Source organism: Nothoprocta perdicaria, unplaced genomic scaffold, assembly GCF_003342845.1.
Source record: "Nothoprocta perdicaria isolate Ctin4 unplaced genomic scaffold, notPer1 scaffold_6, whole genome shotgun sequence".
Taxonomy (NCBI): domain Eukaryota; kingdom Metazoa; phylum Chordata; class Aves; order Tinamiformes; family Tinamidae; genus Nothoprocta; species Nothoprocta perdicaria.
In genome coordinates, this window is record NW_020455865.1 from 8444297 (window position 1) to 8465144 (window position 20848).

The 20848-nt window shown below is 58.8% G+C and overlaps 3 protein-coding genes across 8 annotated transcripts in view; 2 read left to right on the forward strand and 1 right to left on the reverse strand.

Moving 5' to 3' along the window:
* The window catches only part of ABCA2 (ATP binding cassette subfamily A member 2), a 39651-nt gene extending 26903 nt beyond the window's left edge, over positions 1–12748 (forward strand). For 5 of the 6 annotated variants that reach the window (XM_026049542.1, XM_026049544.1, XM_026049545.1 and 2 more), the window contains 24 exons: positions 215–335; positions 623–913; positions 2109–2327; positions 2687–2789; positions 3255–3583; positions 4193–4406; positions 4589–4694; positions 4891–5002; positions 5441–5501; positions 5741–5915; positions 6002–6117; positions 6446–6593; positions 6951–7074; positions 7813–7945; positions 8195–8312; positions 8510–8688; positions 9024–9165; positions 9568–9702; positions 10036–10139; positions 10418–10510; positions 10812–10914; positions 11096–11233; positions 11497–11703; positions 12024–12748. In XM_026049542.1, coding sequence (XP_025905327.1) covers positions 215–335; positions 623–913; positions 2109–2327; positions 2687–2789; positions 3255–3583; positions 4193–4406; positions 4589–4694; positions 4891–5002; positions 5441–5501; positions 5741–5915; positions 6002–6117; positions 6446–6593; positions 6951–7074; positions 7813–7945; positions 8195–8312; positions 8510–8688; positions 9024–9165; positions 9568–9702; positions 10036–10139; positions 10418–10510; positions 10812–10914; positions 11096–11233; positions 11497–11703; positions 12024–12059 — 3507 coding nt within the window. In that variant the 3' untranslated portion in view covers positions 12060–12748. The remainder of the gene's footprint in view (positions 1–214; positions 336–622; positions 914–2108; positions 2328–2686; positions 2790–3254; positions 3584–4192; positions 4407–4588; positions 4695–4890; positions 5003–5440; positions 5502–5740; positions 5916–6001; positions 6118–6445; positions 6594–6950; positions 7075–7812; positions 7946–8194; positions 8313–8509; positions 8689–9023; positions 9166–9567; positions 9703–10035; positions 10140–10417; positions 10511–10811; positions 10915–11095; positions 11234–11496; positions 11704–12023) is intronic. The other variant, XM_026049547.1, reaches the window with a different exon arrangement.
* A 2157-nt stretch (positions 12749–14905) lies between these two features.
* CLIC3 (chloride intracellular channel 3) lies at positions 14906–17250 on the forward strand. Its single transcript, XM_026049622.1, has 6 exons — positions 14906–14947; positions 15652–15761; positions 16150–16275; positions 16392–16498; positions 16810–16985; positions 17089–17250. Exons 1-6 carry the CDS (start codon positions 14912–14914, stop codon positions 17248–17250), a joined length of 717 nt encoding a protein of 238 aa, XP_025905407.1. The 5' UTR covers positions 14906–14911.
* Positions 17251–18275: 1025 nt separating this feature from the next.
* On the reverse strand, positions 18276–20840 carry PAXX (PAXX, non-homologous end joining factor). The gene is made up of 6 exons (XM_026049351.1): positions 20818–20840; positions 20395–20444; positions 20112–20305; positions 19446–19517; positions 18881–18974; positions 18276–18746 (listed from the first exon to the last, which is right to left on the reverse strand). Exons 3-6 carry the CDS (start codon positions 20158–20160, stop codon positions 18707–18709), a joined length of 255 nt encoding a protein of 84 aa, XP_025905136.1. The 5' UTR covers positions 20161–20305; positions 20395–20444; positions 20818–20840; the 3' UTR covers positions 18276–18706.
* Between the last annotated feature and the right edge of the window lie 8 nt (positions 20841–20848).

Genomic DNA, 20848 nt, shown 5'->3' on the forward strand with positions numbered 1-20848 from the left:
GGACAGGACACAGTACTGGGCCTTTTTCAGTCCCATTCAAGAACTTCACCCACATGTGCCTACAGCAGCTGGCTCAGGGAGAAGATCCTGCCCYGCACTGGGTGCTTGTGGGGTGAATGGGCACCTGAGGGATCCCCCGGTGTTATGGCAGGGTTGTGGGAGGCACGTGGGGGAGATCTTCCAGCTTGACTCATGTAGTGTTTTTCCACCACAGCATTTGGAGCAAAGCCTGGAGGAGCTGGACCTGACCAGTTTTGGGCTGATGGACACCACGCTCGAGGAGGTCTTCCTCAAGGTGTCTGAGGAGGACCAGTCTCTGGAGAACAGTGATGTTGGTATGGACTCAGTGGGGCACATGGCGGTGTCACTAGCTCTGGGACATGAGGAAAAGAGGAAAAAGTGCTGTGGTCATACTTAAAATGGGCTTTGTGGCTCTTCTCCCTTCTCACATGGCAGCAGGAGTATCATCCTCTCCAAATGGGGTGATAAGGGGGGTTGTCTCATGCCATGTACCTGCTCCATTCTGACTTTGCAAAACAGATTTGCATTCCTCCTCTGCTGCAACACCACCTCAAAGGCTGGTGTGGTCAGCACTGAGTGGCTACCCTCTTTCTCCTTTCAGATATGAAAGAATCCAAAAAGGATGCCCTACAGCCGCCCGCCCCTGAGTTGGGTCCGAAGCCTGAGGCCAATGGGGAGCCCCTTGCTGAAGCAGAGGTGCCCGAGAAGCCAGAGGTGGAGCTCAGCAACCTGGTGACCTGCTCTAAGCTTGCCCAGTCGCAGGCATCCCTGCGCTCAGCCTCCTCGGTGGGCTCCGTGCGGGGCGATGAAGGTGGGGCTTATTCGGAATTCTTTGGGGATTACTCTCCGTTGTTTGATAATCGGCAGGACCCTGATAACATCAGTCTGCAAGGTTTGTAATACTGCATGGCAGCCCTTCACTTTGCTAGCGGGAGGTGCATGGCATGCTCGCCCTAGCGAGGTGCTCCAGAGGTCTGGTGCTCTCTATGGGGATGAGGAGGGTGGCTGGCAGGTGGCTCAGCGTGGACCTCAGCCCGTGCACACCCAGCTCCCATCCCTGCTCCCAAATGCGGAGGTAAAATGACCCTTCTCAGGGGAATCCAATTCCCCCCCTCCTCAGCTCTGGAGATCAGGGCGGTGCCTRTTTGTGTGAGTTCTCATGTGGAGCTGAGCCGAGGTACAACAGACGGATGTGTCCAGGGACCTGTGAGGAGAGAGAAAAAGGGAACTCTGCAGCCCTGCAGACCTGGGGACTAGCAACCTGTGGGAGATGGCTAACTGCAGGAGATTTGAGTGGGAGTTTGCCTGCAACTGGCTACTTCAGCCAATATTTGCTGTCCCTCAAAGTGGAAGCATGTGTATGAGGAGGTCCCATATGGAGATACAGACCTATAGGGCCTCCTGGCTTATGTTAGGACACAGCCAGCATGAGTCCTTGTCTCCTCTCTTTGTTCCCTTTGTCTCTCTCAAATCTTCCTGCAAACTCTCACTTCCAGCAGACTCTCTCCCACTAACATGCTCTCTCCTTGGACTAGCATCCGAGCGCAGTGAGCAGCCTGGCGGTTTGGGTCTGGTGTGGTGGGTGCACTGACACCTTTGCTGCACAGCTGGATTTTTTCTTGTGTGGCCAGCCTGCCTGTGCAGCAGAGAGCAGGTTTGCACTCAGACTCCTGGCACAGTTTCAGGACTGTATCCTTGCCTGAATGCTCAAGTCATGCATGGATACAACGTGTAGACAAGGGCCCGAAGGCTACTGTTTTATTCACAACCTCTTTTTTTTTTTTTTTTTTGAGTTTATCCTGCCAGTTTTTGTCATGAATAATTTAGAGATGTGACATCATCTTCCGCTGTCAGGGCTGTGTATCGCCCTGAGGATTACTGAATTTGGGTCAGCAGGGAGGCAGAGCAGGGGTGGGTGCAACCTCCTAGCTGAGCTCTTTTGAATCCAGCCCCAAGCTCGCTGCCTCACCGTGTCCTCACACCCGAGACCCATCCACCCTGCTTCCTAACAGTGCTAATCCCTCATGCTGCTTTTCAGAGCAACCCATTCACTTCTACCTTCCCTCCCTGATATCTCCTTACTCCAGATCAAGAGGCTGACATGGAAGTAGAGGACAATGACCTGGCAGGACAGGGGAGCTTCAAGCTGGAGGGATCGTGGCTGAAGCTGCGGCAGTTCCACGGGCTGATCGTCAAACGCTTCCACTGTGCCAAGCGCAACACCAAGGCCCTCTTCTCACAGATCCTTCTGCCTGCCTTCTTCGTCTGTGTGGCCATGACCGTGGCGCTCTCTGTGCCTGAAATAGGTGCCTACAAGCCCTAGTTCTCAGTGGGGCCAAGAGGAAAAGAGAATGTTTGCCCCCTGTCCCCCTCTCTGATGCCCAGATTTGTACCCCCAGAGCCAGGTCAAGTATCTGTCATTCTACATTTTTGGAAGCTGCTCCAGCAGCTCAGGAGCAAGTGCCCCCTGCATGGGCTGAGTCTTACCAGCTTTGCAGATCCAAGTGTTGTGGGCTGCTGTTAGCTTTCTCTACCTGCTCCAGTTTGGTTGGTGGTGAAGCTACTGGGTAGTAAGAGGGGTCAGGGTAGAGGCTTATGGAGAGTTGGGCCAGTCTGTCTGCAAGGTGGTATTGGTGCAAACAGGTTCCTCTGCTTGACCCTGCAGGTGACCTGCCTCCACTCATCCTCTCGCCATCTCAGTACCACAACTACACGCAGCCCAAGGGAAACTTCATTCCTTACGCCAACGAGGAGCGGCGTGAGTACCGGTGAGAACCCCCTGCTGCCTGCAGGGCAGCATCCTCTGCCCGTTGTTATCCCTGTCTCCATCCCCTGTTGCAGCACCTTCCCAGGACCATGCTGGGGTGCAGGGAGCAGGGAGGGAATCCACAGAGGGCCTGGCACTGAGACTGGCTTGGGTTTTGAACACAGTCATGGCCAGTGCCATGTCCTCATGCAGAAAGCGCCTACCATCCTTCCCCAGGGTGAGTCTCCTGGAGTGGTGTCAACCCTGAGGCTGGTGCTGGCTGCACCAGGCAACTTGTCTCATGCCAGGCCCAGACTACAGAGACTACCAGGACTTTTCAGTCAGAGTGCTCATGCCCATACAACTGTGCTCTGTAGAGGCCCCAGGGACTTGCCCAGCAGAAGAGGGCTGAAGCAGCAAGTCCTTTATCTCCTTAGGGAAGCCCCCTGCTTATAGCTCCTCCCCAACCATTCTTCTCTCCCAACAGCATCAGACTGTCTCCCGATGCCAGTCCCCAGCAACTGGTGAACACCTTCCACCTGCCCTCAGGCGTGGGTGCCACATGTGTTCTCAAGACTGCCTTCAACAACACGCTGGACCAGCCCATGGAGACCCTGAATCTCAACAGCAACGAGTCCAAGATGCTGGCGGCCAAGTACTTTGATGCCATGTGCATCGACTCCTTCACACAAGGCTTGCCRCTCTCCAACTTTGTGCCGCCACCTCCATCTCCAGCCCCCTCTGACTACCCTGTCTCGATAGATGAGGAGCTGCTCCGTGCTTGGAATTCCACGACCTTCTCCTCAGCCATCAAAGGTATCACCACAGCTGGTATCTGATATCCAGGTCTGTCCAGGACCTGGGTTTATCTGCAGGAGATGTGATTTTTCTGCCTCCCGGGAGCACTGCAGGGATTCCCAAAGTGCCCCTCAGGGACATTGTGGCTTCGCCCTTGCAGAGTGTTGCTGCTCAAGCAATGACACCTCTGTGCATTCAGCTGCCAGCCATCCTGGGTGAACCCACTGGGCTGATCATGCCATCCAGTGTCTCATGGCCAGCCTTCAGTCACCTTCATTGGACAGGCAACTTGCTTTCTACCTAACGAGATGACTACTTAGCCTTCTTCAGACTTAATTCATAACCTGTGTCTGAATTATTTTCATCCACTGTGTGCTCCAAAGTTTTCTTCATATCTATCTCTTGGCTCCTCTCTGCACCAAAAGTCTAGGCTCCAGCCCAGCAGGAGTTAGCCTTTATAGATCAGATCATCCCCTGCCCAGCCAGGATCTCCTGGCTGAGTGTTCAGCAGGTCACTCCGGCATGTCCATCTCATTCTTTGCTGTCCTGGTGTTGTTCTAAGCAGCCTTCGTGATCAGAAGCTGATGAGGTGGATCTGGTTAGAGCTTTGCTTTCTCTGCTCCTCAGAGACCATCACCTCAGCCCCATCCCTGCCCCGAATTATCCATGAGCCCATCAAGTGCACATGCTCCATGCAGGGGACTGGCTTCTCCTGCCCCAGCGGTGTTGGAGGGCATCCCCCACAGATGAAGGTTGTGACAGGGGACATTCTGGCAGACATCACTGGGCGCAACGTCTCTGAGTACCTGCTCTACACCTCGGACCGCTTCCGGCTGCACAGGCAAGAGGGAGGGTGGGAGAGAGCTTCCTTGTGCCCTTGGGGTGGTGGGTATGGGGGGAATGAGGTCCTTGTGGAGATACACCAGGGGACCAGCTGGAGCCAGGAGGGGTGAATGAGTCTTGCCTTGCTCCTGGACTTACGGGAGAGTGGTCACAGCTTCTCACTGGTACCTCATTCCTCAGGTATGGGGCACTCACCTTTGGCAATGTCCAGAAATCCATTCCAGCTTCCTTTGGAGCAAGGGCTCCTGCCATGGTGCGCAAGATAGCTGTCCGGAGAACAGCCCAGGTAAGACTACGCTGAGCCAAGGGCGGCCAAGGAGGCCAGGAGGCAGCAGTGACTGTGGTACAGATGGGGAGGAGAAAGGGGAACCTGTCCTGTCCTGTTGTTTCCCATTCCATCCCACCCTAGCCCTCTGGTCTTACAAATTTGGGAGAGGTCCAACTCTTACGCTATTTCTCACCACTCTTCTTTGCTCCTCCAGGTTTTCTACAACAACAAGGGCTACCATAGCATGCCCACCTATCTCAACGCACTCAACAATGCCATCCTGCGGGCCAACTTGCCCAAGAGCAAAGGCAACCCTGCTGCTTATGGTGAGGGCCTGTAGGCATTTAAGGGTGAAAGCACGTCAGGAATAACGTTAGGGCAYGAACTAACAAGGGTTTAAGTGAAATGTTGCTCCTCAACCCAAGCAGGCTACTACCTGTTTGGGATGGGTTCACGCACCACAGTTGTGTGTGGTTTGAGATCTGAGTTAGACAGGATCTGAATTGGTCCACTGTCTCCCAAGATGCTGTCTGTTGGCTTCTGGGCTTGTAAATATGTCTGAAAAATGCTCAGCTTCCTGCTGATGAAAGGGGCGGCTTGGTCTGGCCTGCTCAGTTGCCTCAAGCAGCTCAGCTTCTGCACTGGGCTACAGGGAAGGAAGCCTGTCCTCAGAAGCAGGGAAGAGGCAGGCCTTAGGCTATGGGTGAAATTTTATGTCCTGAGTTGCTTTCACATTCCTGTGTTTTCCCTTGGCTTTCCTGTAGGTATCACAGTGACCAACCACCCCATGAACAAGACGAGTGCCAGCCTGTCTCTGGATTACCTGTACGTCCCGTTGCAGGCTGGTTTGAGGGAGTGTGTCTGTTGTGTAGAAGGGGAGGGAGCTCCCCGGTGTGATTTGCAGGGGGGAACCCAAAGTTATGGGTGTGATGTGATGGTCTCTGTACTTTATCCTTGCCCTGTGTACAGCAGCTGCCTCACACTGGCACAGGGCCTTTGTGGCCCTTACCCAGGCAGCTAAGTGATGTAATCTGTGATCCCTTCCACCTTGCTCCCCAATGCAGCCTGCAAGGCACGGATGTAGTGATCGCCATCTTCATCATCGTAGCCATGTCCTTCGTGCCAGCCAGTTTTGTGGTGTTCCTGGTTGCTGAAAAGGCCACCAAGGCCAAACATCTGCAGTTTGTGAGTGGCTGCGATCCCGTCATCTACTGGTTGGCCAACTAYGTGTGGGATATGGTGAGCAGGCCAAGCGCGCCCAGAGCTCAGTCCCCGATGGCCAGCGCAGGCCAATGGGGAAGCACAGAAGTTTCTCTCTTTTCCAGCTTAACTACCTGGTGCCGGCCACATGCTGTATCATTATCCTCTTTGTGTTTGACCTCCCAGCTTACACCTCTCCCACCAACTTCCCTGCTGTCCTCTCACTCTTTCTGCTCTATGGGTAGGTTGCTGATAAGAGGTGAGTAAGGGAGGGAGGCAGCAGGTGAGGACCTGCTGGTGGGGTCCCTGTAATGCCACAGCTGCTCTAAAMTAAAGTAAACGGGCAGGATCCAGCCCCGGGGCTGCCCGTCTGGCAGTTTTATCCAGGTTCCATAGCTGGTAAGCTGGGAGCTTTGGGCTGTGGGGTGAGAGACCCTGGAGGGGATTGGGCTGGGAGAGGGGCAATCCTGAAGTTCACTGATTGGTACTACCATGTGGCAGTGAGCATGTAACTAACCCAATGCCTCTCCTGCCATGCTCATGTGGACTTCTGCCACTTGTTTTCCCAGCTGGTCCATCACCCCCATCATGTATCCGGCTTCCTTCTGGTTTGAGGTGCCCAGTTCTGCCTATGTCTTTTTGATAGTCATCAACCTCTTCATCGGCATCACAGCCACAGTTGCCACATTCTTGCTGCAGCTCTTTGAGCATGACAAGGTAGGAGTCTCCTAGCTCCAGCTGTTTGTATCCCCCCACTTGGAAGTAAGGGGGATGCCCCAGACAGGGCACCAGGTCATTGTGCCTGCCATGCCATGGCAAAGCTTGTGGCTCTAGCACATTGACTAGAGGAAACATTTAGGGGAATGTTCAGACCGAAAAAGGGTGTCTGCTTCCTGTGAGGAAGCCAGGTCCAGGAGGCCATGTACTGGCTTTAGGGTCACAGGACAACTCAGCTTGGATAGGACCTCAATGGGATTCTACTTCAAACCCCTGTTACAAATCTTGATTTTCTCATGCATTCACAGTCCTCATGTATTTTTCTGATGGTTTTGTCCTATCTGCCCATCCCCACAGGATTTGAAAGTGGTGAACAGCTATTTGAAGAGCTGCTTCCTTGTATTTCCTAACTACAACCTGGGCCATGGCTTGATGGAGATGGCTTACAACGAGTACATCAACGAATACTACGCCAAGATTGGTATGGCCTCTTGCTCCCTCCTTCCTTCCTACAACATGTGTGGACCTTCAAGGAACTACTGCTGTCCCCTGCCTGAGACTCAGACTCAGACAGGGAGTGTGAAGTAGACTGAGGCTCAGGATAAGACACAGTTGAGGTTACTCATCTCATGGTGCTGGATGTGAAAATCAATCAAGCAGCCATTCTCAGATCACCCAGCCAAAGTTCCAAAGTGGTTTAACAGCAACAAGCTTWAAAAAAATAGCTTTATTTTGCTCAGCCCTTGTGCTGGCAAGATCCAAGACAGTTACAGCACCAGGCCAAGGAGGCAAAAGATGTAGATACACGAGCTGATCTGCCCTCCAGGCCTCTTGCCCCACTTGCTGGGTACACTGTTGCCTCATCATGGGCCAGTTCAAGAAGTAGTGACAGTCATGTTGCACTAAGGGCTGCTCCTGTGTGCCTGGGTTGGAGTTACTTGGAGGTGCATGTTGGCAGATTCTGGGAGCCCAATCCATGCAGCAGTTCCCATCATGAATATTTCCTGCTACTTCAGGAAGGTTTTTTAGGCTTTGTAGAGCCTGTGAGACAAGGATCCCCMTTTCATCCTGCCCAGGGGAACTGATTTGTGTCCCTGTCCTCCAGAGAGGAGTTGTCACAGCCAGCCTCTGGCTCCAACCACAGCAGGAGGCCACGTTAGCTGCGTATCTGCCCTGCTAACTGTCCCTCCAGTCCCTCTGTCCTCTTCATCCCACCCAGGGCAGTTTGATAAAATGAAGTCACCCTTCGAATGGGACATCGTGACACGGGGGCTGGTTGCCATGACAATTGAAGGCTTCGTTGGCTTCTTCATCACCATCATGTGCCAGTACAACTTCTTCCGGAAACCGCAGTGAGTGTGGGAGCGTGGGGCACAAAGAATTGGGCTGATCCTGCTGGGGTACACACTTTGCAGCTCCTCAAAATGGGGAAAAGCTTTGCTTTCGAGACCTGTTGGGTCAGGGCAGCTCTTCTGGGCAGTGTGAGCTGGGGAAATGACCCATTCCCAGCATTCACCTCCTGGGAGGGACATGGAAAGGCAGGGCCCGTGGCATCTCTGCCAGCTCTTCATTCCCACACTGCTTCCCACAACCTCCTGCAGGCGACTGCCTGTCTCCACCAAGCCCATTGAAGACGATATTGATGTGGCCAACGAGCGGCACCGTGTGCTGCGTGGCGACGCGGACAACGACATGCTGAAGATCGAGAACCTCACCAAGGTAAGGCAGCCCCTGGCCTGCTCTGGGCTCCCTCATRCCTAGTGACACTGACAATGAAGCTGGGGAGGTTCTGGGGCCACAAAGAGAAATCTCAGAGCTTTTCMCACCGCAGGGATGTGGGTTGGGGCTGGGATGCAGTGGGTTGGAGCCCAGCCCCTCTTACAGCAAGATGAGGGCCTCTTCTCTTGCTGTGCAAGGTGTACAAGTCTCGCAAGATTGGGCGCATCCTGGCCGTGGACCGGCTCTGCGTGGGTGTGCGGCCCGGAGAGTGTTTCGGGCTGCTGGGTGTCAACGGTGCTGGGAAGACGACCACCTTCAAGATGCTTACGGGGGATGAGAGCACCACGGGTGGAGAGGCCTTCGTTAATGGGCACAGGTACGGGGTGCTGGTTCAGGCTGAATGGGAGGATGAGGAGTGACCACTGTCCTGAGACCAGGATGGGGTCTGTTTTGGAGTCTCCCGGGGAAAGAGCACTGTGAATTTGACCATGCAACTCAGCAGGACTCTGCAGCCCCATGTCCTACTGCACCAACCCATCATCTGGGGGCGGGGGCAAGTAATGCTGGCTCTCTGTTGTGGCTTAAGGGGTAGATGATGCTTCAGTATAAAGGTCTATGAAAGCAGGATGAGCAAGAGGGTGTTCCCAAAGGGGAAAGCAAACTGTCTCAGCAGTCCCTTCTCCTCACAGTCCTTCCATCCTCTTCCCACAGCATCCTGAAAGAGCTCCTGCAGGTCCAGCAAAGCTTGGGCTATTGCCCCCAGTTTGATGCACTCTTTGATGAGCTGACAGCTCAAGAGCACTTGGAGCTCTACACCCGCCTGCGTGGTATCCCATGGAAGGACGAGGAACGGGTATGGCTTCAGGCACAGCTTACCTAACAGTGTCCCAAGGGCTGCTCTGGAAATGACATGTCACCAGGCACCAAAAGGGCCCTGAGCTGCTGCTGTCTGACCTGACAGCAGTACTTGCTGCTGGTTGAAGGGCAGTGCCACCCAAGCAGCGCTCCCGCACAGGGTGCTGGGCCTACAGACACTTGCAGCCATGCAAGGGGCTGCCGCTGGGAGTCTGTTACCCACAGCATTTCTTGAACCGTGCCGGGTGCTGGATGACTTGCAGCGTCCTTGGTTGCTGACCCGCACTGCAAGACCCAACCACTGGCCTGTCACCCACCACCACCTCTCTGCCTGCCCTGTGGGCCCACRGAGGCAGTCTGGGAGCTGGGCGAGGTGACAGCAGCTTGTTGTGCCCTGCAGGTGGTCAAGTGGGCGCTGAAGAAGCTAGAGCTGACCAAGTACGCCGACAAACCWGCCAGCACCTACAGTGGAGGCAACAAGAGGAAGCTGTCCACAGCCATAGCACTGATAGGCTACCCATCCTTCATCTTCCTGGTGAGAGCCTGGCCTTTGTGGTATCCTGGAAAATACCCCATTTTGGGGCTGGCCTGATCTCAGCACCCGTGTCAGAGCCATGCTTCTGCTCCATCCCATATCCTTGGCACTCGACCTGGCCTGCTATGGAGCTATCCTGGGTCAAAGAGGCCTCTGGTGTTGGAGCTACCTACTGCCAGCTTTGCCAGAAGGGTCTTGAAGCACTTGCACTTGCAGACTGTCTTGCAAGCCAAGGGTTGGGAAAGCAGAGCTGTGCCCGTGGGCTGAAATGGAAACGGGTGGTCGGGTCCCTCAGGGGTGGCTGGCATAGCTGAAGTACTCTCCTTCCCACAGGATGAACCCACAACAGGGATGGATCCTAAGGCACGGCGCTTCCTTTGGAACCTCATCCTGGATGTCATCAAAACAGGTCGCTCCGTGGTGCTCACGTCCCACAGGTGCGAGGCGCTCCAGGCTGGGCCCACGACTCCTCTGTGCACCATGTTGTGCAGTGTGGGTGAGAGGCCAGGAGGGAGAAGGGCTTTTCATCCCAGGGAACAGACACTACTGAGGGAGTTGGATGGCAATGCCCCTGTGCACAGGATGGTGGCTTGAGGAGCTCAACTCCCTGTCTCCCCCTCCACGTCTTGCAATGCATCCTCTGATGGATGAGTATTCCCTATCTCATGCCACGGTGCTTCTTCTCACCCTACTTAACCCTGTGTTGTCTCCCCAGCATGGAGGAGTGCGAGGCGCTCTGCACCCGTCTGGCCATCATGGTGAATGGGCGACTCAAATGCCTTGGCAGCATYCAGCACTTGAAAAACAGGTAAGAGCCCGGGGAGGGTTTAGCACCCGTCTGCCAGTGTGTAGTGCAGGACAAGAGAGTGCCAGGCTCCTGCATGGCAGTAAGAGTATGGTTTCCATGGCAAGATGTCAACCTTCTTCATGGGTGCTGCTTCARAGGGTGGACTAGGGGATCTGAGTGATCTGCATTGGTACTTGACCATCTTGGTACCATCTTAGTGGGTACAGTCATTGCCAGGTGTCAACAGTGTCCATGGGGTCAGTCCTCCACAGAGGCCCAAGAGTGGAGGCTGATCCACAGAGGCTCCATTGTTTCTGCCTAGGTTTGGAGATGGCTACATGATCACAGTGCGGACCAAGTCCAGCCTCAATGTCAAGGAGGTGGTGAGGTTCTTCAACCGCAACTTTCCTGAGGCCATCCTCAAGGTGAGCTGCCTTGCAGTACAAGTGCCAGCCTATGAGCACATTTCTTCTCCTGTGGAAATCAATCACCTCCTACCATTCCCCTACCCTAGGACTCCTTTGCGTCCCTCTATCCCCTTGCCATGTAATAAAGTGGAGTTTGGGCATGTAGGGGCTTGGAGCTGACCTTAGTGTCCCCTTGCAGGAGCGGCACCACACCAAGACCCAGTATCAGCTCAAATCGGACCAGATCTCCCTGGCACAGGTCTTCAGCAAGATGGAGCAGGTGGTTGATGTGCTRGGCATTGAAGACTATTCCGTCAGCCAGACCACCCTGGACAACGTGAGGCCTGGGACAGTGTGGGTGGCTGGGTGGCGTGTGAAAGGAGGGCCAGACCTGGAGCTCCAGTGCCAAAATGCCTGGCAGAGGGCTGGCAGTGGTTTCCCATGGCATCTGAGCCAGTGCCTGATGTGGGAATGCAACCATGGCCAATCTCCAGCAGAGACTGGCCCAGGATTGTGGGACAGAGATGCTTGGCAAGGAGCAGGTCAGGTTGGGGAGTCTTGGTAGCATCTCTAGTAGCTGCTCGCCCCATTTCTTGCCAGGTCTTTGTGAATTTTGCCAAGAAGCAAAGTGACAACTTGGAGCAGCAGGAGACGAGCCCCAGCTGTGCTCTGCAGTCCCCCCTGGAGCGGGTGCTCAGCCTGCTGCGCCCACGGGCGGCCCCCACGGAGCTGCGGGCGCTCGTGGTGGAGGAGCAGGAGGATCTGGAGACGGATGATGAAGGCCTCATCAGCTTCGAGGAGGAGAGGGTGAGAGGCCATCATGGCACCCGCCTTGCAGGGCCACGGTGCCTTGCATACCTCTCTGCCGTGGGGCATCATAGTCAAGACCTGGGGTCATGCTGCACAAATGGCCTGTGCCCAGGGGCTTGTCCTGGGCAAACACGGCCCTTTGGGGACCGAGGCAGGCACAGGGATGCTCTCTGGGAAAGGGAGCTGCAGGAATTCCCCCCACCACAGCCGGCTCCTTGCCCCAGGGTCACCCCCGGGACTTGTGTGCTGAGTAGGGCCAGGGGATTCCCTGGCACCCATTCCTGGCCACTCAACTCTCCCTGTCTTGCTCTCTGCAGGCACAGCTCTCGTTCAACACGGACACACTGTGCTGAGGACCCGAGGGGGAACCGAGTCCCCCAGCTTTAAAGCCACCGAACCCTTTTTCCTCTCCCCTCCCTCCGCGCCCGTCGCACGGATGCGTCCAGCGGCCGTCTCCGCTGCCCCGGGAGAGCCCAGGCCCTTCTGCCTGTGGCCGGAGAAGTGTGATGAGGAGGATGGACAGCGGGCGCAGTGCCAGCCTGGATGGACCCCTGGCCGGCTTTTGTCCCCTTCAGTTATGGGGCAGTGTCTCCCCATGGTGCAGAGGGGCACCGTCCTCGGCCCAGCTGGCTCGTGTCACTGTGAAGTGAAGGATGTGGCTTTGAGTTGGTGGCACGAGCCATGCATGTCTTGTGGTGGGAAGAGGCCAGGGAGCGCTGCCTTTGGACACCCACGTTTGTACCCACCCTGGGGCCTGCCCACAAGGACAGAGAGGAAGGATTGCTGCTTTGTCTGTGTCTCCATCCCCCCTTCCTGGCTTGGCACCTCACCTGGCACCGTCTGGCACACCCTGCCACCACAAGAGACAGAAGCTCTGCTTTGTGCTTTACCTGTGTTTGATTTCTCACCCTGGCACTGCCCGTGGGCTGTCACCAGTGACCTCGAACCTGCCAGAGACAGGCGTCTTGGCCCTGCCAGCCACATACTGCCCGGACACTTTTCTGCCAGGTGGAGCAGTCTGGGCCCCAGAGGCAGCCTGAGCCGCGGGCGCCTGGCACTGTGGCTGCGCCCTGCGTCTGCGCGTGCGGCCCCGCTCCGCACGGTGCCAGCTCTGCGCCTTGCTCAGCGCCCGTGCCCAGCGCCTGCGCCCGCCCCGGCCCCGCTCTTCATCCTGCCGCTTCCTGCGCACGGAGGCGCCGGCTGCCCTGGCTCCCCGCCTGGGGCTGGGCACCCGCACCTCCCCGAGGGGCACGTGGTGGGGCAGAGGGGCACTTCACAGGGTATATTTCACACGCTGGCACCAGCTGTTTCTCCCCTCTGCCCACAGCCATGTCTCGCCTCTCAGCACCTCTCACCTGCCAGGCCACCTTTCTGGTGTCCCCCCGCTCTTTCCCTGTCTCCTTTGCCTCCGTACTCATCTCTGAGAGCCTCAGCACGTGTCCCCTGGGGAGCTGCCCGTCCTGCTGTCCGCACTGGTTTGATTTATTGGCAGCACTGGGAYAGGGGAGAGCTCCCCCCGTCCATGATGGGGTTTGGAGCTGGGCGGCATCAGGGGCAACGGACAGGGCAGCCCTCGGGCCCCTCCGCCAGCCTGGCGGGCAAGGAGCAGCACCCGGTGTGCCGGGGCGGGAAGGACAGGACGCGGCGGCCACGGTCACCTCCTGTGACGGTGGCAGCAGCACTCGRGGCGGGCAGCAGCAGGAGTCCCCCTTGCAGCCGCGTCCCTGGCACCCTCGCGGCCAGCACGGACCCTCCTTTTTGCAGAGGGTCCTGCTGCCGGCTGGGACGGGAGCAGGGACGGAGCCGCTGCAGCTGCTGCCCTTGTGCCCCGCGCTGCCCGCAGCAGCTCGGAGCCGGTGCTCGTGCCCTCTGCAGGCGCCCGGGGCTTSGGCGCCTGTGCTCGTGTGCTTGGAGCTCTTCACCCTGCTCATCCGGGGCTCAGAACTGGGGCGGACTCTGTTCTACCCGTGTCACCCCCCGCCTGGGTGTCGCCAGTCCTTTATGCCACATATTATAGATTGTGATACAATATACAGTATTTTCAATAGGGGAAAACTGGGGCGGGGGGGAAATAAGCTCTATTTTCAAACCATATATTTTTTACRGCATACTGTAAACTGGCTGATGCCCTGGTGGGGGGTAGGGACAGTTCGATGAACCCCCCGCACCACGTCACGGGTGCTGCAGCCCCCAGCCCCGGTGGCTCCACGGCTGGGCGGCCGCAGGAGGGGGAGTTTGGACCAGTCCTGTGCCACCGGCGCCAGCGTCACCACGAGCCGCCCGGCGTCACCTTGCAGGTGCCAGGGCTTATGGCCACCTGAGCCCCTTCAGGTGCCACCCAAGGGCCCGGGGGTGGCTGCGCACAGGGCTCCCCACCGTGATGCTCCTCCCTGCTGCCCGCTCCCCCACGCACCCATCCCCAGTGTCCCCACCGGCCGCATGCAGGACCCGGGCACTGTGCGGGCTGCAAGGAGGGGTGCCCGGGCGCCGCGGGGCGCTGGAAGGGGAAAGCGCTGCCCCGGGGCAGGGCTGGCCCGCGCTGGGCGTGCTGCTGCCTTAACACTATTTGCTTTCTTGAGTTTGGCCCCGCTCGCTGCCTCACCTCCGCTCTCGCACTTCCCCGGCTGCCAGCGGGGCCCCTGCGCTGCTCCGGTTGTGCCACGTGTGGCCTCGGGCGCTCGGAGGGGTGGGAACGCTCTGGGAGAGCCTGTATATTGCTAGCAAATGAAAAAAAAAAATCAAAAAAAGGTGAAATGTGAAAATAATGATTGTTTTAAATAAAAAATAATAACTGGAGCCAGMGAGTTATGGCGAGGCGGCGATTGCTAGTAGGTGTGTGGCAGCAGGAGAGGCAGGTTGGGCCCAAGGGGGGGTCCATGGTGCTTTGGGGATGTGCAGCCCCCTAAGGGCTGACGTCTCAGGAGAGGGGACAGGACCTGTTGCGCCTCAAGGCCTGGCATGGTGCGGGCATTGTGCCAGGCTGGCACCRCTGCCTGGGCCGAGCTGTCCGCATTGGCACCAGTAGCCCGAGTGGGGCGTTTGCTGAGGCCAGTCCCTGCAGCGGGACCCGGGGCCCCACGGCAGGGCCGGGCGTGGGTGGGAGGTGGGTGCTCCCCGGGCAGGAATGTGGGCAGGGAGGAGCGGGGCGGCTCCCGTGGCGCCACTCGCTGCGCAGCCACCCAGGTGCCAGCCGCCGCCGCCCAGCATGGCCGAGAAGCCCCAGATCCAGCTCTTCGTCAAGGTGCGCAGCGGGCGCGCAGCCGCGGGGGGCCAGGTGCCGGTGCCCGGTGCTGGACGGGGCACCTGGGGAGAGCCTGCGCGGGCAGGGTCCCCCGCTCATGTGGGGGGTGYCCAGGGCGGTGCCAGGCGGTGTGGGACACGCTGCCGGGCTCTTTGCTGGGGGCAGAGATTGCGGCTCCAGCCCTGCAGGCACTGGGGGTCTCAGCCTGGGGGTGTTGGTTGGGAGTGCCACCCACCYGTGCCCCTTTCCTGGGTGCAGGGGTAGAGGCAGGGGCTTCCCAGCCACCCAGGTCATGACTAGGGCCACGAGACCATGGGAGCCCCCCTGCATCCCTGTTGCCTCCCCTCGGCCACTGCACACACAGCCCCGGGCTGTCCCCTGCCACAGCGTCCCTGGGCGGCCCCGCAGTCCCYGGGCACTGCAGGGGGTAGGGACTGCGGGGCAGAAGGAGGCGGCGGGCGCTGCCCGCTGTGCTGGGTGCCACGCAGCTGCTGCGGGGCAGCGCGCAGGGGCCCCAAGAGCGGCTGGGGCCGGGGGCCAGCGCTGCGCCCTGCCCGTGCCCGCTGCAGAGCCCGCGCCCTGGCCGGGCGCCAGCCAAGCTCCTGCCAGCAGCTCCCTGCCGCAGCCGCAGCAGCCGCCCGGCCGCCGCCTTCGCTGGGTGCTGGGGCTGCCCGAGGGCGCTGAGCTCCACGTGTCCCCGGCAGGCAAGCGAGGATGGGGAGAGCATGGGCCACTGCCCCTTCTGCCAGCGCCTCTTCATGGTGCTGCTGCTCAAAGGGGTGCCCTTCACCCTCACCACYGTGGACACCAAGAGGTGAGTGGTACCTCCAGGGGTACCGTGGGTGTTCTCGGGTGGGAYGTGCCTGCCCCGGCACATACAGATCTGCTGGAGCAGGTGCATGTTGGTGGGCAGAGAGCTCTCCAACATCCCTGGGCTTGAAGGGCGGGCAGTGCGGGATGTCTAGAAGCTGATATTGCCCCTGGTCGCCCATGACTACCCTGAGGGCAGTTGGGGGCATTTCCCAGGGCAGAGCCCGCCTGGGGACAGGGGCAGGGCCCTGGAGTCACCTTATCCCTTTCCCAAGCTATGGCTCATAGTGGGCAGCTCATGCCATGCCCTCAGCAGAGCCCTGCTCCCCTCCAAGCCCGCAGCGGTGCCCAGGGCAATGCCTGCGGTCAGGGAGTGCCCTTGTCTCTGCCAGGGCGCTGGACGTGCTGAAGGACTTCGCCCCGGGCGCCCAGCTGCCCGTGCTGCTCTACAACGGCGAGCCCAAGACTGACACCAGCAACATCGAGGACTTCCTGGAGGAGCAGCTGAGCCCTCCTGCGTCAGTGGCTGGCACTGCCCTGCGAGGGGCAAGGGAAAACGCTGAGAAACCGGGGGTGGAGGCCGGGACTGCAGCAGCATCTGGGTCTGGCACCAGCTGTGCCCCTGTCCCCACAGGTTCCCCAGCCTGGTCCCACGGTACAAGGAGTCGAGGTTGGCTGGGAATGATGTCTTCCACAAGTTCTCCACCTTCATCAAGAACCCAGTGCCTGCCCAGGACGAGGGTGAGGAGCTGGGGGTGCCATGCCAGGCTGGCTCGGCCCATGCAGCGCTGCTGGTGCCATCGCCCCAGAGCTCAGCCAGGGAACCCACGTGGCCTGTCACGGAGTCAGGGCTCCCGAGGGTGGCAGGGGAAGGTGCTCACAGCTTCTGCCCAGCGCAAGCAAGGCCAGAACAGCGCAGGCAAGGGACACCTGGGCACTGGGGCGGGGTGGCGGGGCAGGCAGGTTTGGCCCCACGCCAAGGGCAAGGCAAAGCTGCTGGGCAGGGTGGCAGCAGCGGGGCAGAGCCGTGACGCTTGGCCCGTGCCGCGCAGCGCTGCAGCGCAGCCTGCTGAAGGCCCTCCTGAAGCTGGACGAGTTCCTGAACGCGCCCCTGGAGCACAAGCCGGGCCCCGACCCGCGCCTGCCGGGCTCCCCGCGCCGCTTCCTGGACGGCGACCAGCTCACCTTGGCCGACTGCAACCTGCTGCCCAAGCTCAACATCGTCCAGGTGAGTGTGGGCAGCCGGCGCTGTGCCCTTCCACTTGCCCCTTCCTCCCAGCACTGCCTCCCCGAGCCCTCCCGTGCCCTGGGTGCCCCCGCTCTGCCCGCAGGTCGTGTGTCAGCATTACCGCCGCTTCGGGATCCCCAAGGACCTGCGGGGCGTGTGGCGCTACCTCAACAATGCCAAGGAGACCAAGGAGTTCAAATACACGTGCCCCAACGACGAGGAGATCGTGCAGGCCTATCGCTCCGTGGTGCGGCCCGCGCACTGAGCCGGGCACAGGCCCCGGTGGGCACGGGGCCGGGCAGTGGGCAAGCGCCAGCCCCRGCCCTGCCACCACCACCACAGTCCTTCCCGCAAGCGCCCAGGAGGGCAGAGAGCTCGAGCTATGCCATGGGCACCCAGATTCCCCCAGCCGCACCCCTGCCCCAGGGGCTGGCACCACMCTGCATCGTACCCAGCCCAACAGCGCGTTCTCCCTTCTCGTGTCCCGCTTCCCTCCCGGCCAGGCCCCCCTCAACCTGCCCTGCAACCCCCCGGCATCAGGATCAGTGTYGGGGAGCCTCAGCTGTGGATACCAGCTGTACCTTGCGTGCGTAGTGCCCAGGGTATCAGCACGAGCAGATCCTCAGGCTGGGAAGGAAAAGCTGCCCAGCGCAGAGGGCTGTAGGGCGCCGGCGCAGCTCCGAGGGCAGCTCTCCCTCGGGGATACTCCTTGCCACGCTCAGCTCGTGCAGCTCGGCGGCAGGAGTCAGCAGCCATCGCGGGATGCCAAGGAGGAGCAGCACAGGGCCGGGGAGCCTGCGCAGTCACACAGAGCCCCAGGGATGGTCATGGGGATGCCGAGGGCAGTGGCCATGGCGCTGTCCCACGTCCCCAGGCCCTGGGGTAGGGGAGTGCAGAGAACCAGCCCTTCGCACCTGCCATTAGGAAGCTCCTGGGAGCAGATCTGGCACAGGAATGGGGGCAAGTGGGGAAAGCCATGTATCACAGCACCTGGAAATCAATAAAAGCTTGGCAGCTGAGACATACGTGTCCTGGCATGACCAGCCCCCGGCAGCTCTCCTGCCACAAAGCAGGTGGGCACCAGCATCTASCAAGGGTTGGGTCCACACTCCCAACTCTGCATAGGGTTGGAAGACTTAAATATTCACCTACCTCCCTGCTCGCAGGAAACTGGCACTTCTATGAGCCCCTGACCCTTCAGATTTAGTGAAGATCATCCACAGGGTTGCAAAGCAATGTAAAGAGAGTAAAGACTGACACACAAATGCACTGTCACGCTGACCTGATCTCCACAGACCGGTTGGGCTAAAAGCAATTTTATTGGCAGTAAGTTAAATATAGCTAGTCTTTTAATTGCATCATGATATAAAAACTCCTTAAAAAAATACCAGTACATGCTAGGTGATACACACAGGTGGACCTGCCAGCAGGGAAAGCAGTAGCAGAAAACATCCACCCCTGCTGTCAGGTCTCCCACTCCATTCCTCTCAAAAGGTCCTTCCACAAGGCCAGCCATGGACCTGCTTCTCCGAGACCTGCCAGGAGCCAGTCCCAGGCCTTGCTCCGTTAATCCCTTTGGACAACCATCAAGGAAGAGAATCCCACATACCCTGTGGTGAGAGGCTCAGCAGGTCCAGGGTGTAGTAAAACGGCTATAAGTCTCTGATGTTGTTGAAAACCCTCCCTATAGGACAGTTGTTGGGGGGATGGGACAGCACTGGTCAGGAGTCTTCAAAGTCCACTCCACCTGGTGTCTTCTTGCTAGAAAGGCACCCAGGGACAGTCATAGGCTGGGGTGCGCAAAACCCGACCCAAAGGCACGTAACTCAGCTCCCATGCAGACACAGAGCTGGAAATTGTGCAGCCCAGCCCTTGTGCCTTGGACCAGCACTTACCTTTTGAAACCTGGGTTGATGAGAGACTCTCCTGGGACTCTCCTCTTGGCTGGCAAAGTTGAGCCAGCACCTCTGTTCTTCCTGGACCTCGGATCTGCTTCAGTCATGGAAATGGAGAATGTGGAAGGCAAGACATATTGCTTAGCTGGTTGCTTTAATAACGCTTTAATGCCCAAGCCCAGCACGTGCCTCCAGCTGCCTGATTTGGCTACTCGCCGTGGACAAGGAAGGGTCAGGCCTTCTCTCCTCTTGCAAACRGCCAGGATCTAATCTGGATTCATTGGAGCTGCCTCCAATGTGGATCGGCAGCAAGGTCTCTTGGAGGTTAGTGAGGAACCCTGCCTGGTGATGCCAAGCCTCTGACCCCAGCACAGCACACCCCAGGGACCCCAAGAGCCACTGCGCTGAACCCTGGCCCCTTCTGTGCCACCTGACTACAGCCACAGCAAAAGGGATTCAGAGTGCCCTGCAGACCACGTGGGCAAGGTGACCATCAGCCTCCTGCTAAACAAAGGAAAAATGAGCAGTGGGACCATGTTCTGGGGGTTCACTGGCACTTGCCCACCTGGCATGAAAAGTTGCTGGCTCCGGGCAGCATTCTTCTCCGGACTGCACAAGGACCCCGGAGCGCCAGCCGCTGCAGAGGGCAGAGTCAGAGCTTGTGCCAAGGCACACGCAGCACAGCATGCAGCATCCTAGGCTTCCCCAGCAAGCTCCCTCCTCACATGAGCCCTTGGTCAAAACAAGTTGCTTTTCTTCACAGCACTTCTACCCATATCTTTACTGACAGGGTTCTTAGAGCTCTAAGTGACTTCTGTAAGGCAACTTCCAGGCACAAAGTGATGCACCGTGGTGTGGTGTCAGCCATGGGAACACAGCCACGTTTCTGCAAACAGTTTTCSTCTGGTTTCACACAAACCTCTGCTGCCCAACAGGGTCAGAAAATCCTGGCCAGCTTTGGGAACAGGCCAGTCCAAAGGGGACAAAAGCAGCAACTCTGCTGCCCAACCCAAACCACCTGCTTCCTGCCCTGCCAGTCCACCCACAGCCGTGAGCAGAAATCACATGTGATRACTCAAGGAGAACTGCAGCCCCTTAACTGCTCTCCCACGTGGCGCTCAGGGCTGGCCAACTTGCTGCAGCTTTGGCAGAGYGAATTCATACCTTAAAGGCACCTGGTAGCTTCCCACCCTTCTCCTGACATAATCATGCTCCCAAACCACACACAGACCTTCAAGACGTTTCTCCAGGCTCTTGACGCAACCCACCAAGCTGAACATCAGTGCCTGGAGCTGGGTCCTCGCCTCAGCGACGGGCAACTTGCAGAGCTCCAAAGTGGAGCACCAGGCATCCTCCTGGAGCTGCAGCTCAGCCTTGCCATCCTCGTGCAGGCTCAAGGAGACCACCCCATGCTCCAAGACCTTCCTGTGGAGACAGGAGAGCGGGGTGAGGACAGGGTCCCCAGAGGAGCCTGTGAGGGTTCCCACAGGAGCTGGTGAGACCGGASCACCCACCTGATCTTCGCGCCGTGCTCCTCTGACCGGCACGAGGTGCTCTGGGGTGTCTGAAAGGAGAGGGTGCAGCCTGAAAGGCAGGGGGCTTCCCCGCTCCCTTCCCTGGGGGTGGCCACAGGTCCCCGCTGCCTTCCCACCCTACCAGGRGCGTCCCCACGTGCCCGGCCTCCAACCTGCCTTCCAGGCCCCCAACCAGGGCTTCCTCACYCCCAGCCCATGGTTCCATCCTCCCCTGGGCCCTCCCCACCTCCCTGGCCCCAGCCGGCCTCCCCGCCAGCCCGGGGTCCCTCCCGGGCCTTTCCCCAATATCCCCTCATCCCCGGGCTCCACCCGAGCCCTGGACCCCTGCCCAGGTCTGCAGCGCCGCCGCTGCCGCCCCGGCCCCCAGCGCTCCCTCGGGGCCGGGGCTGCGCGGGCTCCTACCGCTCCCGCGGCGGGCTCCGCGGCCGCTCCG